Source organism: Cervus elaphus, chromosome 16 (genome assembly GCF_910594005.1).
Source record: "Cervus elaphus chromosome 16, mCerEla1.1, whole genome shotgun sequence".
Lineage (NCBI taxonomy): Eukaryota > Metazoa > Chordata > Mammalia > Artiodactyla > Cervidae > Cervus > Cervus elaphus.
In genome coordinates this window covers 6742123-6755612 of record NC_057830.1, presented here as the reverse complement: position 1 = coordinate 6755612, position 13490 = coordinate 6742123, and the positions used below count along the sequence as shown (strand labels likewise).

Below are 13490 nucleotides of genomic sequence, written 5' to 3'. Positions count from 1 at the left end.
ATTGAACCTGTCTCTCCTGCATTGCAGGGGCAGTTTTTACCGCTGAGCTGCCAGGTATTGTTGACCCCAAACTATCCAGGGGCTACAGGTCCTCGCCAGCCAACAGGCTAGACCATTTCTCAACCGTGAAGACTCTTCCCCTTTCTGGCTGCCCAAAAACTAGATTTGGGTTTAGGCTCCCGGGAAGCTTCAATCTGCAGGGATAGACTGCAGAGAGTGTTCCTACCTCTACTTCCCCTGTCGGCCTCCCAGCTGAGCAGGAGTAGGAATCCTTCATAAAGGCAATTTGCTCATCAGATAAGCTTATCTCTAGGCTGCACTGTATCACCGGGAGAAGAGCCCAGAAGCGCTGTTTCTAAGCGCAGCCAGGTTTTGTGCTTGCCCCAGAGTGAGCGTTGTGGTCTCTCCTTGGCCCATTTCTCAGATGGCAAAGCTGAGGCAGAGAGCAGTCTTTGAGAGATGCCAAGGCTTGGTTGAGGACCACTCCCGGAGGCTACGGTTTAGCAAAGGGGTTAACACAGCCTGCACTCAGACACACGAGTTCCGGTTTAGCTCCCGACTTGCTGAGTGAACTTGGGCCTCGGTTTCTTCAACCGTACAACGGGGACAGAAAGCTGAAATACGTGTCCCCAAGACACCTAGCTCCTTGCGGAGGGTTAGCCCACCGCTACCTGGCGTTGGGCCGCGAGCTCAGGTCTGCCCGCCTACAACCCCCAGCATGCCTCGGGTGGGGGCGGGGCGCGGTGACGGACAGGCAGCTCTACGAATTGGCGCCCGCCAAGAGGCGCACGTTGGCGCGTGCGCAGAGGGCGGCGGGCCGGTGGGCTGGCAGCGGCGGACGCGTCGGAGCCGCGGGCGGTCAGGTAGGGGGCGGGCTGGAGGGTGGGGGATGCGGGGCCGCGGCCGGAGTCGCGGGCGGTGGCCGAGCGGCGCGACGATGGGCTGTGACGGCGGGCTGTGACGGCGTGCAGCGGTCGGTCCACGCCAGAATGGCAGAGCCTGGGGGACCGGATCCGAGGGGCAGGACCGTGGTGGGTGTATGTGGGGAGGGGCGCCGCGGGTGGGTTGCTAGAGGCAGGCTTGGGGCGAACTCGCGGGGGCTGAGGAGCTCGGAGGAGGTGCAGCCCGGGAGGGGAGCGAGGGGTTCCGAGATTCGCGGTGCAGCATCTCGGGAGGTATGAGGTAATGTGGGGCCCTGAGGGGAGACGGGTGCAGCATCTGAGAGATGGGAGGGGACCCGAGGGCCCTGGGGGGATCAGGGGTGCAGAATATCGGCGGTATGAAGGGACTGCGGAGCCTCGATGAGATGCGGGGCGCAGAATCTCAGGTGATTTGACAGAGTCTGGGGGCAGTAGGCTTTGAGCGGGGTGAGATCTGAGATCAGAGGGAGCAGAGTCCGGGGCTAGTCTAATTGCCGAGGAGGAAGCGTTTTCCCCGAGTGGAATCTGAGGAAAATCGAGGGGTCAGCGAGAAGCAAGACCTCTTCAGCAGGAAGAAGAGACTTGCCTGAGGTTTGAAGCGGCACATGACATGGGTGGGGAAAAGAGGAAGGAGCAAGGTTTGGGGGTGGGGGGGTGGGAAGGGGGGCAGGGTCCCTGTTGGCACCCAGAGGGTGGGGGCTCAGATTGAGGGAGAGCACAGATCTGAGGTGTGGGATCGGGTTTTAACTGCGATACAGGGCTGAAGGCTGCAGCGACTTGGAAATAGATGAAAGGATCTTTGGGGGATTCCAGGACACATGAGGGAGGAGTTGGTGGGGGTTGCAATGAAGAGCCCCAAAGGCTGGGATTCTTAGGAGAGTTGAGAGCAAGATTTAGCAAGGGTGGAACGGTGGGGTGGAGAGGTACTGGTTGGTCTGTAGAATTAAGAGACTGAATAGAGTTATGGATTTGGTGTCTTGGATTGCGAAAGGAATTTTCCAGAAGTCTCTGCATAGGAAGCAAAGGGAGTTCTGGGGACCCAAAGACCTAGAAGCAATGTATGAAACTGTTTATGAGTGTGTGAAGTTTCACAGAGTTCAGGGATTCAGCAAGAAAGTCTTCACCCTTTGCGATCAGGACTCGTAATGGAACCTGAGTTTCCTGCAAGAGGCAGAATCTCCCTCACTTGTTAACCAGACATCCCTCCTCATGTGTGTCGACTGGTAAAGAAACCGCCTGCAATGCAGGAGGCCTGGGTTCGATCACTGGGTTGGGAAGATCCCCTGGAGATGGGAAAGGCTTCCCCACTCCAGTACTCTGTCCTGGAGAATTCCATGGACTGTGGAGTCAATGGGGTCGCAAAGAGTTGGACACGACTGAGCGACTTTCACTTCACCTCATCATGAGGCAGCCATGGTATGACTACTCACTCCACTCTGAACGTGGACCCACTGAAAGCGGTTGGCTTCAGAGGAAAAGAGAATGACCAGTCATAAAGCAGGAGATTATTCAAGGTCATCTGCCCAAGCTCCGCTTTGTGTGTCCCTCCAAGCTGTGGTGACAGAGAGTGTGCAATTCCTCCAGGGGATGAGTGGAACATGATGTCAGGTCTTATCTTCTTATCAGTTATATAAGTAGATAGAATTAATTCTACAGAAGGTTCAAAACAGTGGCTCTGTGAATGAGGTGTTTGAGCTGGGAGACAAGAAAAGGGGATATCAGATGCCTTGAGCATTTAGCCCTGTGCCAAGTTCTAAAGAAATGGTTCCTAAGTGGCAGTGGTTTTGTCCCCCAAGGGGCATCTGGTGATGTCTGGACACATTCTTGGTTGTCACATTTGGGTTGTAGAGTACTACCGGCCCCTATTAGGTAGACACCAGGAATACCATTAAACATCCTACAGTGAACTGAACAGCCTCCACAACAAAAGAAGTATCCGGCCCAAAATGTCAACAGCGCCAAAGCTGAGGAACTCTGCTCCATCACGTATCCTGAATTCAGATCTTGGCTGTCTCTTTTCCTGATTGTGTGATCCTGAGTGAGTTACTTAACCTCCCATGCTTGGCTCTTCATCTGTAAAAAGGGTTTAGTAACAGGACCTATGTCACAGATTACTGTGATGGTAATCTATAATGAAGTAAATGTTTAGTGTCTGGTGCATAGTAAGTGCTTAGTGATATAGTAGTTTTTAACTTTCATATCTGCTTCCTTCACTCAGTTTTCGTAACGGCCCTGCTAAGCAAGCTACAGTATTCAGTTTTACATGTAAGGAAGCTAAGGCTAAGGCAGTGACTTTCCTCAGGTTCCATAGCTAGAGATGGCAAAAGGAGGCTCCTGTTCAGGTCTCTGTAATCTGGTACATTCTCTCTTCCCTTGCTTTTTCTTTGCTGGGACCTGCTCAGTCTTACTATATCTACCTCAGCCCATTCCTCTTTCATGAAAGGCCTAGTCTGTATCACTATCAAACTGAACTCTAAAGGGAATAAATCCATCTGACTAGGTAGGGAGTAGCCCTGGACTTTGTTCTTGATTTGCTCCTACACCAGGACCCGTGGGTACATAAGGGGAGGAGCTTATTGTTGGCAGACAGGATGAGGTGCAAGAAACTAGAGGATGAGGTATGGAGGCCATTGGCTAGAAAAATCACTTCATAGCAGGGGCCCAGGCTGATGGCACCCATACTCTGGAAAGTAACTCCTGTTCTGAATGATCTCTCATGGGCTTCTTTCCCTTGGGACAGAGTAACGACATTTGCTCTGTCAGCTCAAGGACTAGCTGCAGTTCAGAAACGGAGTAGTACTGCATCAGAAGACCAGAGACTTTGCTGGAATATCCATGCAAACCCCTAATGAAGATGTGTGACGGAAACTGAGTCAGTCTGGGAATCAGAGATCTGAAGTTCAAAATCCTTCCTCTGTGGCAAATTCACTAGGTGTTCATGGGCAAGTACTTGCTCTTATCAACATCAATCTATTGAAAACACAAATAACTACCATTTATTGAGTGTGCATTACCTCAGTTAATCCTGCCGATGGTCTTAACTAACAATCCAGGTGCTATTCTACATTTTACAGATGAAAAGATGAACAGGCTGAATGATTTACCCAAGGCTCCATAGCAAATTGCAGAGCAGGGATGTGAGTCCAGATCTATCTGACTCACAAGTTACATTATACTAGTTTTAGTAGGAAGGTATTTCCAAAACTTAAGAGCCCTCTGGAGAGTGGTTGGTGGTCAAAAGTTTACCAGGCCCTTGAAGTGGACCATTGTCCACACATACTGAGGCGCTGCCTCTGTGACTCTACTTCCCTTAGCGCCTTCGAGTAGAACAGTCAGACTTAAAAAGCCATTCTTAAGTGTCTTTACCAACCTCTCAGCCAGAGTGCCTAGAGCTAATGGTAGTGTAATCAGCTAGAAAACTGTAATACATCTTTTGAAGAGGTGGGTTTTTCATGTCTGGGAGTTGACACACCTGGATGTGAGTCTTAGTTCTACTGCTTCGTAGCTTTGAGACCTTGGGCAGGTTGCTTTTCTTTGAGCCTAGTTTCCTTATTTAAAAAGAGGAATAACACATACGTCACATAGTGATGACAAGAGGTAATTTGTAAAAAAGTGCCTGACTTTCAGTGAATGGTGCTTTGAGAGGTAGCAATTATGAGAGGAAGCTGATGCCAGAAGGGGACTGAGTGTAGCTCTGCCAAATCTGTGAACCTAAGCAACCCCCTCCAGTCTCCCCCAAATTCCCCTCCCCTCCTGTACCTTTCCCAGGATCCACTTCCCGATCCTTTCATCAACACCTCATGATTAAATGGGTGTGTGTTATATACAGAGAAAGGAGCTCAGAGTTGAGTGGGTTGAGATGAATTGGAAGTTCCCCGAAAAGACTGCTGACTTTCCCCTTGTCCTATATTCCTCGTGTCACCTGAAGATGCAGAAATCCTTTCTCAGTCCTACAGTTTTGGAGGACAGTAAGACAGCCAAGTGTTTTTCCAGCAGACTCCATTACTGATTTAACCTGCCTTTGACCTGCTTTAACTAGAGTTTTCTTTCCCATAGACATGTCCTTCTGGGTTGTTTTGTGCGTCCCAGACAGGTGCAGCTGTGGGATCATGCTTGCATTTCCCTATAAGTACCTACTTGTGGAGTTTATCTTAGCTGTTGGCAGGTACCTTAAGTGCCCTGAGTAAGCTGACATTCAGAATCCTCTCCCCCACCACAGAACTGGGTGAGTGTCGGATGAACACCTCACTGACTTTCTTAACATCAGCCCTGCTAGCCACTCCTGGAGAGTGACCGTTACGCACTTGATAAGCACTCAATTCAAGCTGGAGGAATAAATAAGGTTTATAAAGCGATCATGAAAGGAAATGTGAAAGCCTTGCAAAAAACCCAAACCAGCAGAGCATATCAGTAATAGGATGAACTTTTATGTCCTATCAGAGAAAGTGCAGGTAGTTTCACATGTTTTCTAGTTTCTGTGTGAAGAGCTCTGTTCCTGTCTATTCTTGCTCAAAATTGGATCGCCAGTGTTTTCATGGAGCTGGGTTCATTCTGTGTGCTTAGTGAAGATCTATTGTTTAATTAATTGCTTAAAGTCCTCCAGTTTTGTTCATAGCCTAAGTCCCCCAAGGGGCTAACAGAGGTATAGGGAATAGACAGTATCTCATGGTAGGGATTCAAGCATTGGATGGAGGTTTGAAGGTCATCTCTAATCCTTTGATTCTGAGATCAGTGAAAACAATCTCCAGGGAAGGTTCAGAATTTTAATTTTTGAAATGTATCATCCCATATCTTGGGTACTGTCGCCTCTTGAAAAGTGCCTATTCATTCCTTCTCATTGGCTGGTAGCCACTGCCGCTGCTCCTGCTACTATTAAAAAACTATTATTTATTGCATAGTTAACTGTGTACCCCTCTTGGTATTTTCTGCACAAGAGAAGTTGTGAATTCACATGCCCATCAGTTTCTGACATGGATATCTAGTGTCCTCAAATCAAATTCCTTCAGAGCTGAACGGTTAATTAGCAATCTTTATGTGCCTTTATATGCCATAAGACTAAAGATTCTTCATCCTTTCCAGTGCAGTTTGTAAAGTGAATGCTTTGTTCATCCTGGTATTAATGTTAATAGTATTCTGATTGTTACTAAAATTATGATACAGAGCAATTTTTCATTGCATACCTACCAGTTTCCAGGCTAAACACTTTATATGCATTATCCCTAATTATCACAATAACCTTCTTACAAGGCAAGAAAATAGGTTTAGTGAGGTTAAATAACTTGCCTCCTGGCCCACAACATGCTGATTTGCTCCCAGTTCTGACTTCAAGGTTCCTGGGTTTTTATTATTATTCTGCTCCCCTTGTTATTTATATCATGGACTGGGAAAGGCTAGTGGTGCCAAAAGCAGCCAGGGTTTGACTACAGAATTTTCGTGAGTCTTAGGGCAGCTGGAACAAAAACAACTTAAGGGGTAGATTCTCATCTGGTGCTGAGTCAGAGCTAGGCTAATATCACTATGAGGTGCACAGTCTGAATCAGGAGATCAAAGAAATTTAGTGGCGGGGTGGGGTAAGCTGAGATGAAGTGAGAGTGATGGGTCAGGAGTTGACAGTACAAAGTGCACAACAGGAAATCCATTGGTAGTACCAGGAAGGCAGCCAGCATTATAAATAACAGGTTGAGGGTTCGTTCTGATTGGTTTTAGGTTTCACAGCTGGCAGAAAATGGGCAGCTAACTTAAAGACTTGGGATGATAAGATAGTTCCTTTCACAGGTACATCTTTTCAAGGGAAATTGAGTTCAAATTGACTTCCCATCTGAATTCCTTTTGGTTTTAACAAGGTGTAGCCTTCTGGAAGAGAGGAGCCGTATCTGCATGTCACATAGCTGCATTTCAGACGAGGCTCCTGCTGAAAGCAGTGTTCTCAAGTTCCCAAGACACGGTCCAGGCCTCTTCCAGGTCTGAGGCCGTCTCCATGCCTGATGCTTTAGTGATGGGACTTCATGCTTCCTGGCAAAGTGTGGCAGCTTTAGGAAAGGAATCCTTGACGTTCTCTTCTGCCTCAGAGAGCCTGGTGGAGCTGCAGACAGCTGAGGTATTTTGGGACATAGACGTGGGCATAGTAAATTCATTTTTTTAAGTGGATGGCTTGAAGAGGGAGGCAGGAAGCTTTTTAATTGAAGGAGGTGGTATGATATTTCAGAAAACTGGAGAAAGAATGTGCTGGTATTTTTACAAGTTGGCAGACTTGTTTAATTAGCTGATCTGCAGTGCCAGTTCTGAGAACAGATGTCCCCATGCATTGTGAGGTAACATGCTCTGGATCCAAATACCAAATGTCGCCCTCAGTCTGTTGTCCCAGATGATGAAAGAGAGAGCTGAAGCTATTGGTTTAGAATTGAGGAGATTTGCACGGATCCTGAGTTGAGGTTTCTATCTGTATTTCTAAACTATTGCACCCAGACCCATGACATTTAAGTATTTAGCATTCACAGCATCAGATGTTCACATGAGACCTTTTAGGTTCATGACAGGTGGTAATGTGTTATTTTTGTTGAGGCATGGATTTTGAGTTATAATAGGTTGCCAGGCTGGTGTGTGGGAGTGGGTCACTCAACTAATCAATCTAACCCACTCTATGGCAGCTAAACCTCATTCTTTATTAATTGTGGAGAAAATTATATGCTATAAGGCAGCATTTCTCAGAGTATGGTCCCGAGACCAATGTTAATAAGTATTATGTGACAGGAAAAGAAAAAGCTTGAAGTAATGTTGGGTTAAGCAAAGGTATCGGTTCTGCATGCTTCCCCCATGTTTGTACTATGCGACCCTGAGCCAGTTTTTCTGAGCCTTAGCTTCCTCATCTGTAAAATATGGTAATAAAAATAGTACCTGCATCCCAGGGTCATTATGAAGATTAAATGAGATTAAGTATATGGAGCATCTGGGCCTTCCAGGTGGCACAGTGGTAAAGAATCTGCCTGCCAATGCAGGAGACGCAGTTTCGATCCCTGGGTTGGGAAGATCCTTTAAAGGAGGAAATAGCAACCAGCTCCAGTATTCGTGCCGGGAAAGTTCCATGGACAGAGGAACTTGGCGAGCTATAGCCCGTGGGGTCGCAGAGTCAGACATGACTGAGCGCCTGGGTGCACACACAGATAACGGAGCGTCTAGCCTGATGTCTAGCATATAGTAGGCACTAGATGTATACTCTTTCTCTTCCAGTAGAAGGAAAATGGGATTTCAGGGAGGTTGGGTAGACCTTAGACAAATGGTTCATGGCCACTCCTAAATATCTGTCAGACTGTGATGCAAAGCTAAATACGGGGGACAATTTGTAATACGTATCTCCACACAGACTCCCCTATGGGTGGAAAAAGAATTGATGCCATTTGCAAAGCTTTCCTCAGCTTGCTGCATTGCCTTTAAAACCAAGCTAGCTTCTCTTCCTCCTCCTCCTCAATGGTTGACCATCTGCAGATCACAAGACTGCACAGGTGCAGCTGTAGGATCTGCATTTAAGAAGGGCTGGATTTATCCTTGTGCTTCACCTTGCTGGAATTATTCATTCTACTTTTGGGGTATAAATTGACACTGACATAAGGCTGCAGAACACTGGGATGTCTGTGGTCTTCTTCATGAGCACATGTGAATGGAGGAGGGTGGGAGAATTCATGGCAGGTACTGCTTGGGGGGTAGGGAGGGGTGGGCGTGTTTCAGACCAAAAATAAACTGTCCTGATAAGGCACTACCATTTCTCAGATCATCCAGGCTTGAGTCTCTGGCCTTCTTAGCTCCACCTCTTCCCACCCCAGTCCACTTGGCTAACAAATCTTAGTGATCGTACTTATGCATATTGCTTAAAGGCATCTTCTTTCCATTTCCACAACCTGCTCCCTAGTTCAGGCTGCCCAGAACCTTCGCCAGGCAATTTTGCAGTATCTTCCAAACTAGTTTCTCTCCCTTTTCCCCAACTCCATTCAAAGCTGTGATCATATCCGTTCCCTGCTCCAAAACATGCACTGTTTCTCTATGTTCATCAGAATGAAGTTCCACGGTCTCATTTTGGCTCTGAAGACTCCTTATAATCATTCCCCAGTCTGCCCTTCCACACCAGTCAGTGACTGAATGAGTGATGATCACGATCCACTACATGTTTCTTGAGTGAATGAACTCACAGAGGCAGTGGAATAATGGCTTCTTTTTCTCTTTAGCAGGGTTTGTCCCTCCAGAGCATGAACGCTCAGCCGTTCAGTCCCGGGTGGTGCTAGCAGGCCCCTTGGAAAGAAGAGCCATGGCCGCGGCCGCAGCCTCTCACCTGAACCTGGACGCGCTGCGGGAAGTGCTGGAATGCCCCATCTGCATGGAGTCCTTCACGGAGGAGCAGCTGCGGCCCAAACTCTTACACTGCGGCCACACCATCTGCTGCCAGTGTCTGGAGAAGCTCCTGGCCAGCAGCATCAACGGCGTCCGCTGCCCCTTTTGCAGCAAGATCACCCTCATCACCAGCCTGGCCCAGCTGACCGACAACCTGACGGTGCTGAAGATCATCGACAAGGCGGGGCTCAGCGAGGCGGTGGGGCTGCTCATGTGCCGCTCCTGCGGACGGCGGCTGCCGCGGCAGTTCTGCCGGAGCTGCGGCGTGGTGGTGTGCGAGCCGTGCCGGGAGGCGGAGCACCCGCCGCCGGGGCACTGCGCGCTCCCGGTCAAAGAGGCGGCGGAGGAGCGGCGGCGGGACTTCGGCCGGAAGTTGGCGCGTCTGCGGGAGCTCACGGGAGAGCTGCAGCGGCGGAAGGTGGCCTTGGAGGGCGTCTCCAAGGACCTTCAGGCCCGGTATAAGGCGGTCCTCCAGGAGTATGGGCACGAGGAGCGCAGGGTCCAGGAGGAGCTGGCTCGCTCCCGGAAGTTCTTCACGGGCTCGCTGGCCGAGGTGGAGAAGGCCAACAGTCAGGTGGTGGAGGAGCAGAGCTACCTGCTCAACATCGCCGAGGTGCAGGCCGTGTCCCGCTGCGACTACTTCCTGGCCAAGATCAAGCAGGCCGACGTGGCGCTCCTGGAAGAGGCAGCCGACGAGGAGGAGCCCGAGCTCACCGCCAGCCTGCCCCGGGAGCTCACCCTGCAGGACGTGGAGCTCCTCAAGGTCGGCCACGTCGGCCCTCTCCAGATCGGGCAGGCGGTCAAGAAGCCCCGGACGGTCAACATGGAAGACTCGTGGGCCATGGAGGCAGCGGCCTCTGCCGCCCCTTCCTCGGTTACGTTTAGAGAGATGGACGTGAGCCCCGAGGACGTGGGGGCCAGCCCGAGGGCCTCGCCTGCCAAGCAGCGGGGTTCCGACCCGGCCGGCAACATCCAGCAGTGCCTCTTTCTCAAGAAGATGGGGGCCAAAGGCAGCGCCCCGGGCATGTTCAACCTCCCGGTCAGTCTCTACGTGACCAGTCAAGGCGAGGTGCTGGTTGCTGACCGCGGCAACTACCGCATACAAGTCTTTACCCGCAAAGGCTTTCTGAAGGAGATCCGCCGCAGCTCCAGCGCCATGGATAGCTTTGTGCTGAGCTTCTTTGGGGCCGACCCGCCCAACCTCACTCCTCTGTCAGTGGCCATGAACTGCCACGGGCTGATCGGCGTGACTGACAGCTACGACAACTCGCTCAAGGTATACACCTTGGACGGCCACTGCGTGGCCTGTCACCGGAGCCAGCTGAGCAAACCCTGGGGCATCACAGCCCTCCCGTCCGGCCAGTTTGTGGTAACCGACGTGGAAGGTGGAAAGCTCTGGTGCTTCACGGTTGACCGAGGCGCGGGGGTGGTCAAATACAGCTGCCTCTGCAGCGCCGTGCGGCCCAAGTTTGTCGCCTGTGACGCTGAAGGCACCGTCTACTTCACCCAGGGCCTGGGTCTCAACCTGGAGAACTGGCAGAACGAGCACCACCTGGAGGGCGGCTTCTCCATCGGCTCCGTGGGCCCCGACGGGCAGCTGGGTCGCCAGATCAGCCACTTCTTCTCCGAGAACGAGGATTTCCGCTGCATCACCGGCATGTGTGTGGACGCCCGTGGTGATCTCATCGTGGCCGACAGCAGTCGCAAGGAAATCCTCCACTTCCCCAAGGGTGGGGGCTACAGCGTCCTTATTCGAGAGGGGCTCACTTGTCCGGTGGGCATCGCCCTCACTCCAAAGGGGCAGCTGCTGGTCCTGGACTGTTGGGATCATTGCATCAAGATTTACAGCTACCATCTGAGAAGATACTCTACCCCTTAGGGGCTGGGGAATATTCGTTTCTTCTGCTCCCCAACCACCTGCCCTTCCCTTATCCCTTGGTTGTTGGCGGTACTGTAGAGTAGACTTGGCCTGTGTCTTGACTCCAACTGGCTAGTTGTAGAAGTTTAGAAGCTCTGTCTTTAGCGGGTTTGTTTGTTTGTTTGTTTGTTTTAATTATTCTCAAAGTTTAGAGCTTTAACAGATGCAGTATCCCCCATAGGACACGTGATTTGAGGTTAGCTGACATTTGATTAGAACATATGCCCTTCCAAGGCTTCAGTAGAGAGCCTTCTGCCCCTGTATTTGAAATCGCCCCTTGTATTGAGTCCTTGTTGAGTTCCCCCTCTTTTGGCTTTGGTAACTCTGGTCCCTTCCTTCCTTCCTGTTCTAACATGCTTCATCGGTGGCGCTTTCCCTTTAACTTGCTGCGTTCAGTGGGCACGCTACAGTGGGACCTCCTTCACCTTTCTGTGACACTTCAGACATCACATCCCTGTGACGTGGTGTCTCGGGTCTGACCACCTTTACCATCTGAGAGACCATTCGCTTAGTGCCACCACGGGAGCGCCACACTCCCCACCAGGAGGCAGTACTTTCCTGGCTCTAGGGGTTTTGCGATATCTTGGATTGGTCTCTAATTGCAGGTGTGGCCAAGGATCCAGGGCAGAAAATGGATCGACCCCCGTTGGTTGGTGTTGAAGACTTTAGCCTGGGAATCACTTGCCTTTTAAAGGAGCATATGGATTGGAAAAGTTATGCCAAAGCACAGGAAGATGGAAATAAAAATAAATGCTACTGTAGTCAGCAGACATTAATGAGTAGTCTCTAGAGCGCATCCATTTTTCATATTACCTCTCTCCGCTGACCTGTGATAGGAGCTGTCTGCAGAATTGTACCACACAGGCCAGGGCCAAGAAAGTGGGGAGGTGGACGCATCTCATTTTCATTACTAAAACAAAAGTGTTGGGTCCTCATTGTGCATTTTCCCCAAGTGAGTGCATAATTTTTGGTTGGGGGATTTATTTCCATCCCTCTATCAAGCATTAAATAATTAATAACTGTTTCTTCATCACTCGTGTTCGTGTCTTTTAATCGAATCTGAGATTGGGGAGGGGAGGGGAAGGATAAGTTGTGCCTTGCTGCTTTGCTTCCAGACCTAACCCTGCATTTTCTGAGAGCGTTTGAAGCTACCTAGGTCACCATCCAGCAAAAAGCACCGTTATGTAGAGATAATCTAAAACTTACTCCCACATAGATGTGTACAGACTCAGCCCTCAAAGTCTATAGTCACCAACACCATGTTCTAAACTCAGCATCCACCATCTGCTTTATCTTTACAATTAAAGTTCAGAAACCTGTGCTTTTAGGAAGACCAGAGGTGGGTGAGGGACTCTGTGACAAGGTTCCTCAGGCTCTGGTGTTTACCAAGCAAAGTCTTGTGCGCTCTGGGTGCAGGGCTAATGACAAGTCAAAGAATATACTTTGCTTGCACAGAAGCAAAATCTGCTAAGCCAAGCTACTTTAAAAAAAAAAAAAAGGTGACAGTGGCGTTGCTTTTTTGGCTTCTGTTGTGATAGCTGCCAAAGGGTAGGAAAGGAGCTAATTAAAATGATGTTGGACTAGTTTGTCTTGTGCTTTACACCTGGAGAAAGCCCCGTGCTCTGATTATGAGCGCGCATCTGATTTCTAAAGATTATATAATTGAGAGGAAATAGATCCAATTAAAAGTGCATCACGGATGACTCCACCAGTTATTACAGCCACTTTATCTGTGAGGGCACCTGGCAGCAGGAGGTCTATCTTTGCTGTCAGCGGGGACTTGCTGAGGCAATAACAGTGGCCGAGGACTTTGGCACAAGGTTTGCGACAGAGAAATGGATATAACATTGCTGGCTGGCTTGAAGCAACAATGCCAGGAATAATCCTGCTGCCTACGCTTTTGGGAGGAAGTGCCATCACTACTGCATTCAGCATTTAGGTCTACCCCACCTCTGAACCACACTCCTGCCTTGGCCTTCAAATGCAGCAGGCTACCTGCTGGTTCAGAATAGAAGTAAATATGAATGCTCTTGTTCCTTTGCTGTGATATTTTAGTCTGTGCTTGGGACAGTCAATTTTCAGTTATCTACCACGTTGACTAAATTACAGAGTATAGCCCCAAGATTCTACTGAATTACAGCCATTTGTGTGTGTGTGTGTTTTCTTGTTATCTGAATAAGGGCAGTGATTGCTTTATTCAGATAAAGCCTCACATGCGAGTCTGTCATGTCAAATAGATTGAAAAGCAGCTATTCTGACAGAAGCAGGCTTGT

At 49.6% G+C, this 13490-nt stretch overlaps 2 protein-coding genes across 14 annotated transcripts in view; one reads left to right on the top strand and one right to left on the bottom strand.

The window, feature by feature from the left end:
• Nucleotides 1-13490, bottom strand: part of ASTN2 (astrotactin 2) — a 993079-nt gene that overhangs the window by 218581 nt on the left and 761008 nt on the right. The window lies entirely within an intron of this gene.
• Nucleotides 796-12250, top strand: TRIM32 (tripartite motif containing 32). Of its 10 annotated transcripts, none has more exons than XM_043927607.1 (3): nucleotides 804-863; nucleotides 6764-7017; nucleotides 9137-12250. In XM_043927607.1, exon 3 carries the CDS (start codon nucleotides 9217-9219, stop codon nucleotides 11176-11178), a length of 1962 nt encoding a protein of 653 aa, XP_043783542.1. In that variant the 5' UTR covers nucleotides 804-863; nucleotides 6764-7017; nucleotides 9137-9216; the 3' UTR covers nucleotides 11179-12250. The 10 variants fall into 10 exon arrangements, with proteins under 10 accessions (XP_043783540.1, XP_043783542.1, XP_043783544.1 ...); XM_043927608.1 differs by lacking the exon at nucleotides 804-863 and adding an exon at nucleotides 874-1031 and having other exon boundaries at nucleotides 9140-12250; XM_043927602.1 differs by lacking the exon at nucleotides 804-863 and adding an exon at nucleotides 874-1031.

Coding starts and splice junctions, on each gene's coding strand:
- TRIM32 (XM_043927605.1), top strand. CDS start 9,217: ATGGCCGCGGCCGCAGCCTCTCACCTGAACCTGGACGCGCTGCGGGAA.